Source organism: Leopardus geoffroyi, chromosome A1, assembly GCF_018350155.1.
Source record: "Leopardus geoffroyi isolate Oge1 chromosome A1, O.geoffroyi_Oge1_pat1.0, whole genome shotgun sequence".
In the NCBI taxonomy this organism is placed as follows: Eukaryota; Metazoa; Chordata; class Mammalia; order Carnivora; family Felidae; genus Leopardus; species Leopardus geoffroyi.
This window is the reverse complement of record NC_059326.1, coordinates 228,219,282-228,233,949: the sequence shown is the minus strand read 5'-3', so window position 1 is coordinate 228,233,949 and position 14,668 is coordinate 228,219,282. Positions and strand designations below refer to the sequence as shown.

The following is a 14,668-nucleotide window of genomic DNA, read 5'->3' as shown; positions in this document are numbered from 1 at the left end:
GGGGAATTAAAGCCAATGAAGCAAATGTTACCAGTGGGAAAGGGAAGCACGAGGTGAATGAATTCTCACGTCTTTCCCTCCACTGGACTGCCCTAGGCTCTTGCAGCCTCGTGGCCCACAGTCCCAGCAGACGGCTTCCAGAAGCGGCCAGAGACAAGATACACCCTCATACTGACCCTCCCTCCTCCCCCACCTCACTCTGCTTTTCCCTCGTTCTTGCTTCCCCAGCACTGCACTTTTTTTTTTAAATTTACATCTGTTATTATCCCCTACATATAACACCCAGTGCTCATCCCAACAGGTGTCCTCCTTAATGCCCCTTGCCCGTTTAGCCCATCCCCTCACCCAATACCCCTCCGGCAACCCTCAGTTTGTTCTATTTAGTAGTCTCTTATGGTTTGTCCCCCTCCCTATTTTTATATTAATTTTGCTTCCCTTCCCTGATGTTCATCTGTTTTGTATTTTAAATTCCACATATGAGTGAAGTCATATGGTATTTCTCTTTCTCTGACTAATTTTGCTTAGCATAATTCACTCTAGTTCCATCCATGTTGTTGCAAATGGCAAGATTTTATTCTTTTTGACTGCTGAGTAGTATTCCATTGCATATACAAACCACATGTTCTTTAACCATTCATCTGTCGATGGATATTTGGGCTATTTCCACACTTTGGCTGTTGTCGATAACACTGCTATAAACATCGGGGTGCGTGCCTAGCACTGCAATCCTAATAAACTGGTAACACAAACCCATGCCTTCAGGCTCCGCTCTTCAGGGAACTCATTGCAAGATGTTCTTATTTGAAACGAGGTCTATGGTAAACTCAGAAGCTGAATATGTAGAGATAAGAAGACGAAAAAAAAATTCCTGGCTAGTTTTCTTTTTGGTAACTGGAACACAAGACATAAAACAACTGACTCCCTCCCAGTGTTACTCTTGTAACAAACCACCAATCTATTTCTCACACAAGAGACGAAAGTAAGATCCTCTTAGCAAATATACTAAGTTTAATGCAGCGTTATCTACCAAACATGAGACAATTTAATCAGAGGCTTCAGTGGGACTCCTCAAATAAGGACGACTTTGGCCTGGAGGAAAATGAACACAGTGGTGAACGACAGAAACCTGCCCCATGGAAATCAAATCCCCAAAAGGCCAAATTCAAGGAAGCCACGTCCTGAATAGCCACTAGGTGGCGGCCTTGAACCATTTCTTGACTTCCTTATCTAAAGAGTCACTCCAGGCTTAGCCCTGCTCTTACTCTGGTTGATAAGAATTTGCTCTTTTGACAAAATGAAATTTACTTGTGATAACCTGAGAATTTAAGAAATCTCTAAATTTTAAAAGTTGAAAATTGTCTTATTAAATCATAGAGAATGTTTTCCTTGTCCATTTGCCATGTGTATTTTACTACGGCCCGTCTTAGCTTCCTATTCTTGAGAGGGAGGTATTTTTTATTCTAGAGTGTTTGATGAGGTCTTTGGTTCTATTTTACCTTAATTGGGAGGAGTTTGTGTGTTTGCTGGTTAAACAAGGTATTCTGAATTACAGCCTCTCCTGGAATAAGAAGCATTTCTCAAATAGAGCCAGGGCAGAAATGGAGGCTGTGTAATAAGCTGGGTCACTGGACGCCCAAGGCAGGTAGAAAAGCCAGGGAGTGGAGGGTGTGTTTGTGTTGCGTGCAGGGTGCAGGATGGGAGGAGAAGTAGGGGGGATATGTGGTGACCATATATATACAATAAATGAACTCATTTCTTTAGAATTTTGTTAGGAATACTTATTAACAATCCTTCATAGCTTCACAATAAGAAATTCATAAAAATAATTTGCTATAGAGCTGTACAATGGAATTCTACACAGCCGTTAAAAATCGTGTTGGTGCACTTGGCTAGCTCAGTCGGTTAGGCAGGCGACTTCCAATCTTGGGGTAGTGAATTCGAGCCCCACACTGGGTGTAGAGATTACTTTTAAAAAACAGTCATGGGGGCGCCTGGGTGGCGCAGTCGGTTAAGCGTCCGACTTCAGCCAGGTCACGATCTCGCAGTCCGTGAGTTGGAGCCCCGCGTCAGGCTCTGGGCTGATGGCTCAGAGCCTGGAGCCTGTTTCCGATTCTGTGTCTCCCTCTCTCTCTGCCCCTCCCCCGTTCATGCTCTGTCTCTCTCTGTCCCAAAAATAAATAAACGTTGAAAAAAAAAATTAAAAAAAAAAAAAACAGTCATGTTGATGGGGGGTGGGAGGGAGGGGAGGGTGGGTGATGGGTATTGAGGAGGGCACCTGTTGGGATGAGCACTGGGTGTTGTATGGAAACCAATTTGACAATAAACTTCACATATTGAAAAAAAAAAAAAAAACAGTCATGTTAGGGGCACCTGGATGGCTCAGTCGGTGAAGCATCTGACTCTTGGTTTCAGCTCATGACCTCATGGTACATGGGTTTGAGCCCCACATCAGGCTCTATACTGACAGTGCAGAGCCTGCTTGGGATTCTCTCCCTCTCCCTCTCTCCTTTGCCCCTCAACTCGTGCTGTCTCTCTCTCAAAATAAATAAATAAACTTAAAAAAAGAAAAAGAATCTTAAAGAACAATCATGTTAAGGAAGCATTTTAATGAAACTGAAACATGTTTATGACATGCTATAAAGTGGAAAACAAAATCAGGCTCCAAGAGTACGAATGAATGTTTGTTAAGAAAAAAATTTTCAAAATAAAAATAAATTTCAGGGCACCTGGGTGGCTCAGTGGGTAGAGCGTGTGACTTCTGATCTTCGGATTGTGAGTTCAAGCCCCACAGTGGCTGTAGAGATTACAAACATAAAATCTTTTTAAGAAAAATAGATACATTTTAAAAGTAACACAAATAGGGGTTCCTGGTTGGCTCAGTCAGTTGAGCATCTGACTCTTGATTTTGGCTCAGGTCATGATCTCACAGTTTGTGGGTTCAAGCCCTGTGCTGGGCTCTGTGCTGACAGTGCAGAGCCTGCTTGGATTCTCTCTCTCTCTCTCTCTCTCTCTCTCTCTCTCTCTCTCTCAAATATAAATAAACATTTAAAAAATAAATTAATTAAATAAATAAAAATAAATTACCTGTACATACATATGGGGAAAGGACTATTCGTAGTGATTATTTCTGAGACTGAAAGATAGGCCTACATATTATTTTTTATGTTCTTTTTGTCCATATTTCCTAGGTTTACTTCTGTCTTGTTTTTATTTTTTTATTTTAATTATTAGCATTACACTTTACTGGGCCCTGTTCTAAGCACTTTATAAATACCAACTCGATCCTCACCACATGACTATGAAGTCGCTGTTGTTACTATCCCCATTTTTTATACATTAACACACTGAAGCACAGAGAGGTCAAGTTACCTACTCGAGGTCACACAGCTAATGAACAGTTTGGCCAGGATTCAGACCCAGGAGATCTGGCTCCAGAGTCTATGTTCTTAACTAATAAAACAAGAGAAAAATAAATTAAAATAATAATGAAAAAGAAAGGAAGCAAAAGAAGAATGAAGACAGAAGGGAGGTAGGGAGGTAAGGCAGAGGGAAAGAAACCGTGCCACGGGGAAAAATACGCATGGGCTTTAACGAACTTTAAAAGATCATTTAATGCCTCTAAAATTTTATTATTAAAGGGAATCTGGCTTTTTAAAAAGGAAAAGGAAAAAATTAAACTGAAAAACAGGTAACAAACATTGAAGTGGTTAATCCTAAATAAATTAACTGGAAGAATCCAGAAACATGCAAGTGAAATGTCTTAAATAAGAGGCTCTGATTTTTCCTTTTCCTTTTCCTTTTTCGTCCCCCATTGCTTCACACTAGCTCCCCGCCCCTCTCAGAGCACAACAGTGTCGAGGGGCTGAATCTCCATCACTACCCTACAAGTCTGGACTGTGCCCCTACCGCATGCCTCAACCCGACTAGCATGGAAGTCACAATTTTTTCTTAACTAAGTAAAAGAAAACCAAAATGTGTTAAGAAAAAAAAAAAAAAAGAAAGAAAAAGAAAAAGAAAAAGGAAAAGGTGTTATGCCCGGCTGAACGCATAGGAAACCATAAATATTAGCTGGTACTCTTTTAAGTCTGTCTCCTTCAAGACCAAGGGCTGAAAGTTAACCAATGAAGTCTATGTGTGCACAGACCAGCAGGCTCCGCCAGACGGGAAGGGCTGGGCCACCCAGCACTGTCAGAGGAGGGGACATGGGCCTGAATCATTCCCATTGGCCCCATGGAGCTCCGCAGGGAGATCAGAGCCCAGGGGACAGGGTGGAGGGCCGGGGAGAGCCAGGGGAGGAAGGGGGGAGGAGGGACAGAAAGAAGCCTGGAGCAAAGGAGGAGGGAGAAGAGAGAAGTCAGCAGGGTGGGATGCGGAGGCTCTTCACAATTCCAGCGCTGGGGTTTCTGATTTGAGGCAGAAGACGCAAACACAGGTCAAAACTCATGAAGTCTGAAAACAGGACGAGAACCATCTCTTTACTTCCTAAGTCCCTCAGCATGGACTTTGGGCAAAAACCCCCCTCTGCAAAAGTGGTGAATGCATCTTTGTCTCAGAATCATGGCCAGGATTAAATTTTGTAAAGAAGTTTGAGTGTCACCTGAAACAAACATGAAGTAAGATCTTTATTTCGCTGTGACACCCTCCGGGACACAAAGCAGGAATTAACTGACTTTTTGAAGAGGTAATCTTAACACAAACAAAGCAAGTGCTGTTTAGGAGATGAAGACCCAAGCCCAAAGCGTGGCAAGGTGGTGTCATAAACTCACAAAAAGTGAGTTCATGTGGCCCTTTCAGCTCATCTGCTAACCTACCTTCCGGGAAACGGGTATTTTTTTAAATAGTCGAGGATTAAGCTGGGTTTTTTTTAAAGGATTAAATTGTTTTAAAATATATCGTTCGTGTCGCTGCAAACGCCAAGTCTTGTTACAAGGAACTCTCCGGAGAATGAGGGGTTTGTCTGGTCCACGTCCACAAAGACTGGATGGGCAGCGGCTGCTGCTTGAGCAGCTTTGATACTTGGAATTCCTCAAAACCCAGTGGTCGGCCAAAGACGATCGATTATCTTCATCCTCTCCCCGACAGGTATACTGATCCCACTGTGCACCTCAGACCCTCACCGTAACATCCACCGTATTCCCAGACTCCCCAGAAGACCGCGCATAGCACCTTTAAGAAACCCAGACAAGGACAGAGATAAAGAATGAAGGAAAGACCGTAATATGTCTTTTCAGAATTTCTGTATCACTGTCTTTAAAAGATCATTTGCACCTAATCTTTGCTCTTTAGCCTTTGACAAAAATGCATAAAAATCTTTTCTTTTAATGTTTGTTTATTTTTGAGAGAGAGAGAGAGAGAGGAAGGCAAAGTGCCAGTGGGGGAGGGGCAGAGAGAGAGGGAGACACAGAATCGGAAGCAGGCTCCGGGCTCCGAGACGTCAGCACAGAGCCTGACACGGGGCTCGAACCCACGAACCAGGAGATCATGACCTGAGCCGAAGTCGGACGCTTAATCCACTGAGCCACCCAGGCGCCCCAAAAACACATAAAAATCAACCTAATTTCTCTGCACTTACCAATTTACTAGTTATGTGCTGGGCCTTGTTTATTTCACATTGGTGCCATGGCCTAAAAACGCTGACTCTAAAAGTCTGTGTTTAAGAAATTCCACCGCAAGAATTTATATTTATCTCCAGGGGATTCCCCTTGTGATGGATCTGTACCTGTGTAACATACTTAATGACGAAGTGCCAGGCAATTGGTATTCATTCTCCTCTAATGTGATTTCCCAATACTAAGAGATCAAGAAGGTAAGAGTACATTATTAGCCATTCTTAAATCTTATAATAAGATTTAAAACTAGTTCACTGGGCATATATTCGCATAGTCACCGAGACAATTACAACTTCCGAGGTAAAACGTATTCAGTCAGACTCCTCTACTGAACAAACTACCCAAAAGACACCGCTAGGCAGTGACCCATTTGCTTCTTCAGATGCCTTATTTATCCCAGAAACACTGAAGCTCTTTTTTGAGAAGTGAAAATCTATTTTTGTTATTCATTAACACCCTAGAAGTATATATAACCCAATGAAAGGGCAATGGGAAGTCACAAAGGTGGGGTATGATTAACATCCTCAATGAATAGGCAATGTGCACCCACCTGTTTCCTTGTTGGTGCCTGTCTGCACATGCTTAGCTTTAAAACGGAGAATCTAAAATTCTAACAGAGATCAGATTAGGTCCCTAAGTCATTATGAAGTTAACGAAGCCAATGTAATCATGATGTCGATGCTACAAGACGTTCGAAAAGAAGTTAAATATACTATACATTACTCCCTCTAAATGTTCTCATTAAGCAGGTAGAACATATTTTAGTTTGTTTTCTTTTTAATTGTTTTTAATTTATTTATTTTTGAAAGAGAGACGGAGCGCGAGCAGAGGAGGGCCAGGAGAGAAAGGGAGACACAGAATCCAAAGCAGGCTCCAAGCTCTGAGCTGTCAGCACAGAGCCTGACGCAGGGCTCAAACCCTCGAACCATGAGATCGTAACCTGAGTCGAAGTTGATGCTTAACGGACTAGGCCACCCAGGCACCCCTTGGTTTGTTTGGTTTTTTTTTAATGTTTATTTGTTTATTTGGGGGGAGACAGAGAGTCAGGGAGGGGCAGGCAGAGAGAGGGAAAGAGAAAATCCCAAGCAAGATCCATGCTGTCAGCCCCAGAGCCTGACACAGGGCTCGAATCCACGAACCGCCAGATCATGACCTGAGCCAAAATCAAGAGTCAGACACTCAACCAACTGAGCCACCCAGGCGCCCCATGGGAGAACATATATATATATTTTAATGTTTTTATTTATTTTTGAGAGAGAGACAGACAGACAGACAGAGTATGAGCAGGGGAGGGGCGGAGAGAGAGGGAGACATAGAATCCGAAACAGGCTCCAGGCTCTGAGCTGTCAGCACAGAGCCCGATGCGGGGCTCGAACTTGTAAACTGTGAGATCATGACCTGAGCTGAAGTCGAACGTTAACCGCTTAACCAACTGCACCACCCAGGCACCCTTAAGAACATATTTTAAAGGTAATAAATAAACTGATGGGGAGGGGTTTCTCATTGTTAACTTTCTGGGTCTACACAAGCCTAGGAAAAGAGAACTAAATACCCAAGCATTCTGAAATTAATTTTCTCAGCAAAAGTCAAATATTTTGACTCTCAGAAAGTCAAATATTTCATCCACTCTATTGTTACTGAAACGGTAACAAAATGCAGATTTCACAGAATTTGGTCCCATGAAAAGACTCTTTGGTTAAACATTTTTAAGCATTTATACTCCGCATCAGAATAGAGATAGATATAGGTATTTCCTCTCATAGCATAAGAGCATAAATAAAATGAATCCTCAAAAACAGTTTAAAAAGCCTGAGTATGGCTATAGAAAGATTTACTTCATGGTAAATCTGGTTCTGGAATCAGCATCAGTAATTCATAGTCACATCCCCACACAGTGAGAGAGCCAGCAGGTAGCTGTGATGCTCTAGCCTCTTGCGATCAAGATGAACCTGGCCAGAGCACCCATTCTGTGCGCTCCCCAAGACTTCAACCGGCCCCCAGGGGACTGAAGGGCTCAGGATCACCTCCAGCTCTGAGCTTCTTCCTCCAAGGTTCAGAGGGATGAAGACAAAAGTATAACATGGCCATGGCTCAAACTCCAGAAACCACACAGTGGCTCCTACATATGGCAGACCCCACCCCCCCCCAGAGGTCAGAACTGGGAAAACAATTTCCAAATGAACAGCCAGCATTCCCTGGCCCGGCGTGGGGGTTCCTTCCATGACTTCCAGCGCACCTGTCTAACCTCCATCCATGGGCACCCCAGCCTTCCCTCCGGGGCCTCCACATCTCCTCCACCCCTCACCTCCCACCGTTGCCAGACAATGAACTTGCCACAAGCCATTTTCCTGGGCTGTCCTGGCTTTACCCTCAGGTCTCATTTCCTTTCTCTAGTGACTTATCTGCATTCATTTGTTTTTCCCAAACAAAGACAATTTCCTCCCTGAAAAGGAATTCTACCACTGAGATCATTAATTATTTATATTGACCTTCCTGGAAAATCACCATCCTCAATTCTCTAATAGCCGAGAAAGTTTGATACGTTAAAGAAACACAGACCTTTAAAATCATGACTACAAGAAACTTCGGCAAAACAGTCCATCACAGCACGAAAAACAAAGACAAAAGAGTGGGAACCCTGCTATAAAATGACTCCCGCTACATGGCAGATACAAAAAGATACCCAACCCCAGACACAACAACTACCTACAATCAAAGCCTGACCGGACACGGAAAACAAGGTTATCCTACCCTTTGGCATTATTACTAAAGGAGCCACCCGGAGCTGACCGTCTTCTCCACTTACAAGCATAGATGGAAAAGGAATCCGGTTCGAGAAGAACGACGTCCATCTGAGAGCTCCTCACCAGGCTCAGCCTCTTTGCTCCAAGTCGGCTGTTCACCTCAGTTGTCCGTCTGCTGCCATCACCACAGTGCCTGGAACATCTCTTCTATCCGCGAGGCCAGCTGTTTGCTTCCTCGGGGGCACCTGGAACAGCTGTGCAGGTGCGTGGGCCACGGTCCATGTTGAGCAGCATCCATCCATCACACAAGGGGCACTGAACCCGGATGGATGCAGGTGGGCTGACCACGTTCCAGAAGCTCCCCATCGAAAGACGGTCATTAGACAGGACTCCCAGGGGCTGACGGAGGGCAGTTTGAGGTCTTGCCCCACACTGATGCCCCTGTGCTGTGCGGCCATGACAATCACACACGTTCTGTGCCGAGTGGGTTTGCATTTTAACGTGTCGGGGATTTTCGGCGGTGTGTGGCGTGCCTGTCTTCCCGCTGGGATGGTGAGCTCGTAGCCTTGATTTTCTCAGCTGTGGAGATGAAGGTCGTGACGGCACCTACCTCACCACGCTGTAACCGGGATTCACTGAGATAATTCGTGCCAACTGTTTGGCATGGTGGATGTTTGCTCAGGCTACTGTAACAAAATACCGCCAACTAGGTGGCTTAGCAGAAATTGATTCACAGTTACAGAGTCTAAAAGTCCAAGATCAAGGAGTCAGCAGGCTGGGTATCTTCTGAGGCTTCTCCCCTTAGCGTGCAGACGGCCACCTCGTCACCATGGCCTCCTGAGGTGTTTCTGTGTCTGTGGCTTAATGCATTCTTCTTCTAAGGGTACCGACCCTATTAGATTAGGGCCTACATATTTGTCCTCATTTGACCTTAATTACCTTTTTTAAAGCTCTATCTCCAAATACAGTCACATTCAGGGGTCCTGGGGGCTAGGACCCTAACATACGAATTCTAGAAGACAAATCAGTTCAACCCCTGGTAAGCACGTCTGCTGTGATACTTATCAAAACCCACCATGTGGTTATATTGGTATCTTTTTACTAAATTGTAAGCACCGTGAACTTACAGAAGGGAGTGTTCGTTTTCCTTCTGTCTCAGTGATGATCATCAGGGCCCTATCTAGTCCCCCCACCCCACCCCCGGGGGGCCATTTGCTCTGGCTGGAGAGCTCTATCCTCCTGACCTCTCCCACCTCTCACTGGCCCCCTTCTATGCCCTGTCACACTGTCTTCCCCACCAGGCTGTCAGCTTCACACACAGACGAAGACTCTGGTCTATTTTTTCCCCAACATCTCCCCAGTCCCCAGCACAGTTCATGACACTCAGTCAACCCTCTTAGGGGGAACACTGCCAGAGTTAGTGATGACTGCTTCCTCTGAGCTAGGCTTTCCTATGTTTCTTTGTAATGAACGATAACGTGGACATTTCAGGACACCAGGGTATCGCACACTTCTATTCTTTACGCCAAATTGGCTACACAAGGTTCAGAAGTTGCCCGCACAGCATTCAGCCCTCCGTGAGTAAGATTTTTTGCTTCCCGCAATGCCCAAGCATTCCAAGGAAGCCTACAACCATTTCCATGGGGGTGACATGGACGGCTTTGCCCACATCCCACAGCCAAGCCCTACCTGGAAGCTACTTCCCAAAAGAAAGACATTCTGACTCTCCACATTACCTCCTCGGAGGCCCAAATGTTGGCCCATGGGAATCCAATCATCATTCTTTTACCCCATCCAGGGTAGATACAAGGGCAGGTTTCTTCTAAATGACTTATTAAAATAGCATAGCCTTTGGACAGAGTCCTTATAGGAATCCGACAAGTATCACATGTCCTCTGTCCCCTCTCAATAGGTTATTATCCATTTATCTATCTCCTGCCAGACAGATATACGGAGCTCACTGGAAGTTACTCGAAAGCAGCAGGCAACAGTCACAATTTGTTCGTCTCATTTGGTCCCCACAAGAAAAGGGGGAAAATATCATTACGTGTGTAGTGAGTGTTAGGGAAGCTTCAGAGTCACAAAGGAAAATTTGAGAAAAGGGCCTGCCAGAGAACACTCCACACAAATGGTAGAAGAAAAGAAGGAACAGGTGGGGAGGGAGGGAAGGAAGGACTGGAAGGAAGAAAGGAGACACGGAAAAAGAGATAAAGGAAGAAAGGAAGAGACGGAAACATGGGAGAAGGGAGGAAGAAAGCAAAAGTCATGGTCCCCAGTGCGTTTCCCACACTATTTGAAACATAGCAGGTGCGCTCGTTGAGTAGAACTGAACTGCTCCATCATCTTCTGATACCTTCTGATACCTTCTGATACCTTCCCTACCTACCCCAGCCTCACTCAAACATCTTTTCCAGGGAGGAGTCAATGCTAAAAAGGAAGCTTTCATTCAGCAGATTCCCTGACGCCAAACCACACGTGGGAGCCGGCAGTGGGGTGAGCCTGTCCCTGGGAGGAGAGGACAAACTCCACGCACGATCTGCAACACTAGTCTCCTGGCAGGAGAATAACTCAACAGTCAGGGAAAGCAGCATATCCTAGGTCGGCCATTCACTCTTAAGTTGAAGCTACTGGTGTTTATTCATAAAGAAATGAGTGAGCAGTTGTTGGAGCCTTTTTTTTTTTTTTTTTTTTTTGGTCTGTTGGTTAAAAGTAAGGCTACAAAAAGTAAAGCCAAATGCAAACAGCACAGAGGTATATAAATAAACAGCCACAGGAGCTCAGTGCCAGGAAAGAGATTAGCATGACTAAAGGAGAAATTGTAACAGGTAAACTTCCTCCTAGCATTCCTTATGCAGCGGGAACCAATTCCTCGAAATAGCCACACTCCCAGCAGCCTTTTTCTAATGCTGGCACCAGCCTCAGACATGCTCTTTCCTGGACCTGGGAGAAAAGCAGGGGGACCCCTGACTTCCCCCAGGAATCGAAGGTTCTTTCCGGGCACATTTCACAGATGTAACCATGTGTATGCCTTAACTTTGTGTCTGTGTCTATTTCTCTCCACATTTTCTAAAGAATGTAACCAAAGAAACCATATTTGCAGCTTCCGTGATAAATTTTTATAGCTGCTAAAACCCTTCCCACATCAGCCTGGGCTTAGGGCAATCACCTGCCTTGATGAGGTCACCCAAAGTGTTTAGGACACAGAGCTGCACATTTCTCTCATTCTTGCTGTGCTTCACGTTGATCTGGGCATGCTCATTTACCACCTTCCAGTTCCAATTTACATAAAATCCAGGCTGCTCTCTTAGCTGAGGGAGAGCTCACAAGTTGCAAAACAGTGTTTGCAGGGTGACCAGTGTGCACAGAAAACAAACATTTATCAAAGGAGGGGTCGCCTGGCGGGCTCCGTGGGTGGAGCCTGTGACTCTTCACCTCAGGGTTGTGAGTTCCAGCCTCACATTGGGTCTAGTGATTACTTAAAAATAAAATCTGGGGGCGCCTGGGTGGCTCAGTCGGTGAAGCATCCAACTTCAGCTCAGGTCTGATCTCACTGTTTGTGAGTTCAAGCCCCGCATCGGGTTCTGTGCCAACAGCTCAGAGCCTGGAGCCTGCGTCAGATTCTGTGTCTCCCTCTCTCTGTGGCCAACCCCACTCACAATCTCTCTCTCTCTGTCTCAAAAATAAATAAACATTAAAAAAAATTATTTAACAAAATCTTTAAAAAAAAAAAAAGAAATATTTACAAAGGAATGCTAAGTTTGCTCTAGAGGAAGAAAGTCATGTAAACATTTAAGGGGCATTCTTCCCTATAATTTTTCTAACTACAAAATCCCTATAAATATAAATATTTATCATTTATAATTGACCTCATATATCTATATTCTATTTAAATGTGATTTTATATATTTAAATACATAATTTATATTAAAATGTATAAATATGTATATATTTATCATATGTATGTTCATTATAAAAAAAGTTTAAAGAAAATTAAATTCCTCTTTAATGCCACCAGCCAGAGATAATCAATATCAACATTTTGGTGGATGTCCTTTTATTCTGTCTTCTATACATATGTACAAACCTTTTTAATTTTTTTTATTTAAAAAAAATTTTTTTAATGTTTATTTTTGAGACAGAGGCAGAGCGTGAAAAGGGGAGGGGGCAGGGAGAGGGAGACACAGAATCCGAAGCAATCTCCAGCCTCTGAGATGTCAGCACAGAGCCCGATGCGGGGCTCGAACCCACGAACCATGAGATCGTGACCTGAGCGGAAGTCGGAGGCCCAACCGACTGAGCCACCCTTTTTTATTTTTATGAAATTGGAACAATACTGCTTTAGTGACCTAATTTTTTCAATATTAAAGCAAGCATAATAAAGCATAAGAACATGGTATAAGGTTGATAGCCATGTTTTATATCCTGAGAGGATAAAATGTATGTAAGATTATATCATATATGGATTTTTGTTAATTAAGATGCAAAAAAGTCATTGGTTTACTGGTATTGCACATAGCAATGCCCTCCGTCATTTCAGGGTCTCTATTTTCTCTGACAGAAAATGGGGGGAAGTCACTAAAAAGACGAAAAAGAACTAATGAGAATGTGTCTTAATGAAACACAAAATAGATATATGTTGGAAATTCCAAGTATTTATAACATATTTATCATAGGAAATAAGGACATTAATATGAATACCATAAAAGATGCTCACAAGAATAAAACGGCTAATTTTGAGTAAGGTAAATATCTACAGAGAGGAGGAAAACGTTGAAGTGAACTCACATAAACTACATACACTGCTCTTAATTAAATAAGTGTACATCTACATTTATTAAATCGTGATGCAGATTTTATTGACTAGGGTGCATAGTTCATGATTCGCGTAATAGATTCCTCTAGTTGTGGAACTATAGAGAGTGTAAGCGAAAAATACATGTGAAGTACCATCTCCCTCGAAGATAAATGTAAAAGCAAGTACTGGGGTTTTTTCACCCCACAATATTCATTTGAGAGAAAGAAAGAGCACGAAGCCATTGGAAATGAAAGCTGATTTCAATGCACGTAGGTCTCCAGCCCTTTCTCATCTGCTGTGCACCGAGGCAAATAACTGCAAAAGACGTAAGGAAACCACCTAATGGGGCTTTGTGCGCACACCATCCCACTCCCTCTGCCGCCCGCTCTCTCCAAGGGAACTAAACATTCGCTCTCGTCCAAACCCCAGAGCCAATGAGAGCTAGTAACAGCCAGCAAACTTGGCACCGAAGCGGCCTCCGCCACACCTGGATATCCCTGATGCTCGCCATGGGACAATGGGTCGCTTGGGGCCGCGCCACCGACCACCACCAAGTGGCCTTTCCGCAAGAGGGAGGGAGGAGGGGTTGAAGATACAGGAATGAGGTAGGAGCCTATGGCTTTTGCATGCTAGGGATGCCCTGGTGGGCACGACTGACCACCACCCCTGAGAAAAGCTGCCAAACTCATAACCCAGCAACTCTAGCCCCACAAACTCCTGGAAGCGCTTTCACGCCCCAGCCCCGGAGGTGAAGCCCGCGGGCACCGCTAGCGCGCGCACCCCGCGGAGGGAGCGCCGGGCTCGGCCGGCGAGGCGCCGCGCATGCGCCGCGAGGGCGGGCCGGCGTGGGAGCCGCGCGGGGCCCGCGCAGGGCGAGCGCGCAGCCTACCGGTTTGTCCATGGCGCTGCGCCCCGGCGCTCCTCGGGGACAGGCGGCTGGTGCAGGCCGGCCGGCCGGCGCTGGGCTCCGCCGTTCTGCCGTCGTCCACCCCCGGCCGCGTTGCTTCCCGGCGTCCGCTCCGGCCGCGGGTCGCCCGGCTGGCGCGGCTGTTTGCGGCTCACGCCGTTGCCATGGCGACGAGCGCTGCCCCGCCCTGACCGGCTGCCTCCTCCCGCGCCCCGCGCTCGGGCGCCTCCTCGGGGCCCACGGACTGCGCAGCCCCCGGGGAGCCGGCGCCCGGAGAGCGGACGCCCAGAGCTCCGGGCCACCGAGCCCCGACTGTCGCCTCGCGACTGTGTGCCGTCTCGTTAGGGCTCTGCCGAGTGTTACTTCTGGCATCAGCCATATCCACTGATTTGGAAACGTGTTTAAATGCCGAATTGTTTTGTGTGTTTCTAGCTTCAGGAGAAAAAAAATCAAAACGGGAGTTTAGAGTGTTTCAACTTCAATTCGCACATCTTCCCAGAGTCACGAGTCGTGCTTTGCTTGCTCTCATGCCTTCCTAGTCAAGTACCTTCACAGCTGATTCAACAGCTTAGAACGCCAAGGCTAGTTTTAACCTTGAGCTTTAACCTGGAGG

At 45.3% G+C, this 14,668-nt stretch overlaps 1 protein-coding gene across 1 annotated transcript in view; it reads right to left on the bottom strand.

Moving 5' to 3' along the window:
* Positions 1-14,272, bottom strand: part of DNAH5 (dynein axonemal heavy chain 5) — a 286,976-nt gene extending 272,704 nt beyond the window's left edge. Inside the window, 1 exon segment of the mRNA XM_045441848.1 lies at positions 14,038-14,272. Within this exon segment, the coding sequence (XP_045297804.1) occupies positions 14,038-14,049 (12 nt within the window). The 5' untranslated portion in view covers positions 14,050-14,272.
* Positions 14,273-14,668: the final 396 nt, after the last annotated feature.